Source organism: Etheostoma spectabile, unplaced genomic scaffold (genome assembly GCF_008692095.1).
Source record: "Etheostoma spectabile isolate EspeVRDwgs_2016 unplaced genomic scaffold, UIUC_Espe_1.0 scaffold273, whole genome shotgun sequence".
In the NCBI taxonomy this organism is placed as follows: Eukaryota; Metazoa; Chordata; class Actinopteri; order Perciformes; family Percidae; genus Etheostoma; species Etheostoma spectabile.
The window spans coordinates 146,028-149,837 of NW_022605577.1; the positions used below are offsets into that span (position 1 = coordinate 146,028).

Genomic DNA, 3,810 nt, shown 5'->3' on the forward strand with positions numbered 1-3,810 from the left:
GGGTTGAAATTTCAACATTTTGTTGTTGTTGTTTCCTTCCATTTCTCGACGTTTTTGTCACTTTTATTCCAATTCTTTTGTTAATTTTTAATCACGTTTTAGTCCATTTTTTTACATTTTTTTGTCGCCTTTTCCAATGTTTTTTTCCGTCACTTGTTCCAAATGTTTTCGGTCACTTTCCCAAGAAAGGTTTAAAGAAATATTTATGTTGATTTTTTCATTTTTGTCTGCGTTTTTGTAGGTTTCTTTTTTCAAGATTGGTCACTTTTGTCATAGTTCTGATGTAGAAAGTTTTTGTGAACGGGTCAAATTTGACCCAAGGACAACAGGAGGGTTAAAGTTGATCTTAATCCGTCAAATTAGTGTTGGCCCTTCGGTATAACAGGAGTCTCTGAAGGACTCCGATGAAGGTAGAACCCTACATCAAAACGTTAAAAAATAAAACCAATAAAATTAAGAAGACATCTCTGTTACACCGGCGATTCGTTTTTACTCCACGCTGTTTTGTCCTGCCCTGGTTGCCCCGGATCGCCCTCTCTCTCTCTCAGCCATGCTGTGAGCTAACTGCTAACGTCAGTGTGCTGCCATGCTCACAATGACAATGCTAACATGTGGAAATTTGGAGGTACAGTATGAGTTTGGGTGGTGATGGTGCAGCGGGCATGACACATGCCTTTGGTGTGGGAGCTCTGGGTTCAATTCCCACCGCCGTACATCAACCAATGTGTCCCTGAGCAAGGCACTTAACCCCTAGTTGCTCCAGAGATATGCGACCTCTGATGTCAATCGCAGTTGTAAGTTGCTTTGGGTAAAATGTAATGATAGTCTTTACTCTGTTGGGCATGTTGCAATGCTAATTAGCATTTAACACAAAGTACAGATTCGGCTGATGGGAATTATTAAACAGTGGATCATGATGCAAAATATTAGATCAGATGTTGGTGCTATGGCAAGAAACATCAGCACTACATGAAGTCAAAGCCTTGTTGGTAACATGAACATACAATGTTTCATGGTAATCCATTTTATTTAGCAGTCAAGATATTTCAAATATCATAGATCAGAGATCTTCAACAGGGGGTTCGGAACCCTTAGGGGGTCCTCAGTCAATGCAGGGAGGGGACACCAAATTATTGTAAATTCTTTTTAAAAGTTTTTTTCAAAACTTTAAAGTATTATCAGCATATATAAATTCTCACGGCTTACTGGCCTGTAGTCCCTAATCCACTGTGCCACATGTAAAATAATACAAGTAAAATGATAGAATCACGCCAACAATTATTAGGCTATTTTAATAGCTTAGCATTCTAGGCATTAACCCTCATGTTGTCCTTGGGTCAAATTTGACCCGTTTTCAGTTTTTTTTAAAAATTGTCGGAAAAAATGGGCCGTCAAAATAAGATTTTGGGGGGGAAAAAAACTCAAAAATCTTAAAAAAAAACTTTGAAACAAATAAATAAAAAAATGCACCCACAACATTGAAAGAGTGACAAATGTTGGAAAAAGCGATAATATTGAAAAAACGTTTTCTTTTCATAGTTGGCGGGAAGACAACACAAGAGATAAAAATGCACATATAAAGGCTTTAGGCCGCCTTACATGTCATTGCAGGCCCAGTGGATTTTACACAAAATATGCTGTAGGGGGTCCCTGCTCCGTCTCTCTTTCCGTTAAGGGGTCTTTGGCTTAAAAAACTATGAAACTATGAAGACCCAGGATAGATAATAAAGAGCTACACTTCCTTAGTTCCTATTGATGTTAACACCCTCAATTCTAAGACCTGAGTGCGTAATTAATCTAATTTACCCTCTTTATTGAAATTACACACTGGCCTGAAATACACACACATGCTCAGGTCCTCTACATGCATTAATGGTGATGTCACAGTGAGTGGGTTGCGGTTGAGGAGGGGGGGGGGGTGGTGTTCAGTGCCTTGCTTGTTATTGTTTCTAATGACACCCAATGTGCCGGAGAACCCAAAACATCTTTAAAACCCAATCTTGGTGGATCATAGTTGGGGTTGTGACGTCATCATAAACCACACATTCACATAAAAAGACATGTAGAAAGCAGACTGTTAAGGTGGTGTTCAGGGTCGGGGGGTTGGGGGGGGGGGGGCATTAGGGTCCCAGATAGTTCAAGTGATACAGCGGGTCAATAATATAACATTAATAATAATAATGATACTCTTTATTAATCCCCTATGGGGAAATTACAATGTACACTCTGTTGTTATTACACACAAGCCTGAAATACACACACAACTCAGGTCCTATACATGCGTTAATGGAAAGATGTCAGAGTGGGGGGGGGGGGGGGGCTGCCAGTGTTGGAGCAGCGCCTGGAGCGGTCGAGGGGGGTTTGGTGCCTTGCTCAAGAGCACCTTGGCAGTGCCCAGGAAGGGGAACTGGCAAGGTATAAAGGCACTAGATGAGTATTTACTATTCACCATGAACACCCCCCCCCCCGCACCACTGTGATTGAGATAATGGATGAAGATGCATGGTGGTGAGAGTCAGTGGCGTCGAAACAAGTCCAGTAACGAGTTACGTATATAGACTACATTTAAAACAGTTTAAAGCTTTTGAACAGGATAAAATGACCTGGATAGGATTTTGATCAAATGATACGTTTTAGTTCCTGGTACACCTGCTCGTGACTTTTGAAAAACAAAACTTCATTAACAGGTTTTTCCCCCACCTTAGGGTCAATAATCAGTTGGACGCGTCTCTCTGCGTCCGCCATGTCAATCACACAAACCATGTGAGCAACTCGGCAAAACACTTGGTTTTTACCATTCAGGTTGACTCCATTTGAACAGTTTTCAAGTTTTTCCTCTCACTCCGACCCCAAGCACCCCCCCACCTGTCCACTCCTTCCCCCCCCTCCCCTGACGTTTCTCTGTCTGTACTTTCGGTCCATGAAACGAGTCCTAACATCTCAGTTCTGTTCAATCTCAGGGTTCAAGTAAGGATTTCCTCCAGTGTATGTCCATCAGTGTCTATACCTGAGCCAGGGCTCGATCCAATAAGCACAGCGGGGCTGTGTCTCTGTGCGGGGTCCCAGTGTCCTCTAGTAGCAGGCTGGACATGTCTTAATGGACCAGCGGCGTGCTTCTTTTCTGTAGGTGAGCAGGTTTGGCAGGTATTGCAGGTTTGTTGTGGACACGAGCGCTGTGAGGATCCTCTGTGAAGGCCTTCCTGAGCTGCGCCACGCGGCCCCCATGCTCGGACTTTGTCTCTTCTGAGGAGGACAGAGAGAGAGAGGGACAGTGTGAGTTTTCTCTGAGATCTGCCTGAGTTGAAGGTCTAATAACTCACGCTGATGTCCTTTCAGGCAGCAGCTCTACTCTCCCGACACTGTGTTCCACGTAACTTTGCTGCTCTGTGATACCATCATGTTCTGTGAAATGATTTATTTAGCTTTAAAACCTTCAATCCATGAAACATAATCACAAAAAAGACACACATGTTTTTTTTAGCCCACAACGAGCAAGCCGGTAGATTCTCTTTCTGACAAAGTACATGTGATGCAAGCAGTGTTGGTACGTACATTTATTGTGTATTGTCAACACTTTGCTCGTGTATTTCCATTTTTATTTTGCAACTTTATGCTCCGCTACATTCAGAGGGAAATGTACTCCTCTCCATTTATTGGACATTTATCTTATTAGCAAAACTTCTGATCAGTTTATAGAAGATGGAAGACAGAATGCCTTTATTGTCGTTATACAAGAGCAGTACCACTTTACATAAAAAAATATAAAAAATATAAAATGTAACTAGTGTAGTAGAAGAAGAAAAAAAGAGA

General features: G+C 41.8%; 1 protein-coding gene across 1 annotated transcript in view; it reads right to left on the bottom strand.

Moving 5' to 3' along the window:
- Positions 1-2,696: 2,696 nt before the first annotated feature.
- Positions 2,697-3,810, bottom strand: part of zgc:92242 (SH2 domain-containing protein 4A) — a 20,207-nt gene continuing 19,093 nt past the window's right edge. Inside the window, exon 6 of the mRNA XM_032510900.1 lies at positions 2,697-3,243. Within this exon, the coding sequence (XP_032366791.1) occupies positions 3,095-3,243 (149 nt within the window). The 3' untranslated portion in view covers positions 2,697-3,094. The remainder of the gene's footprint in view (positions 3,244-3,810) is intronic.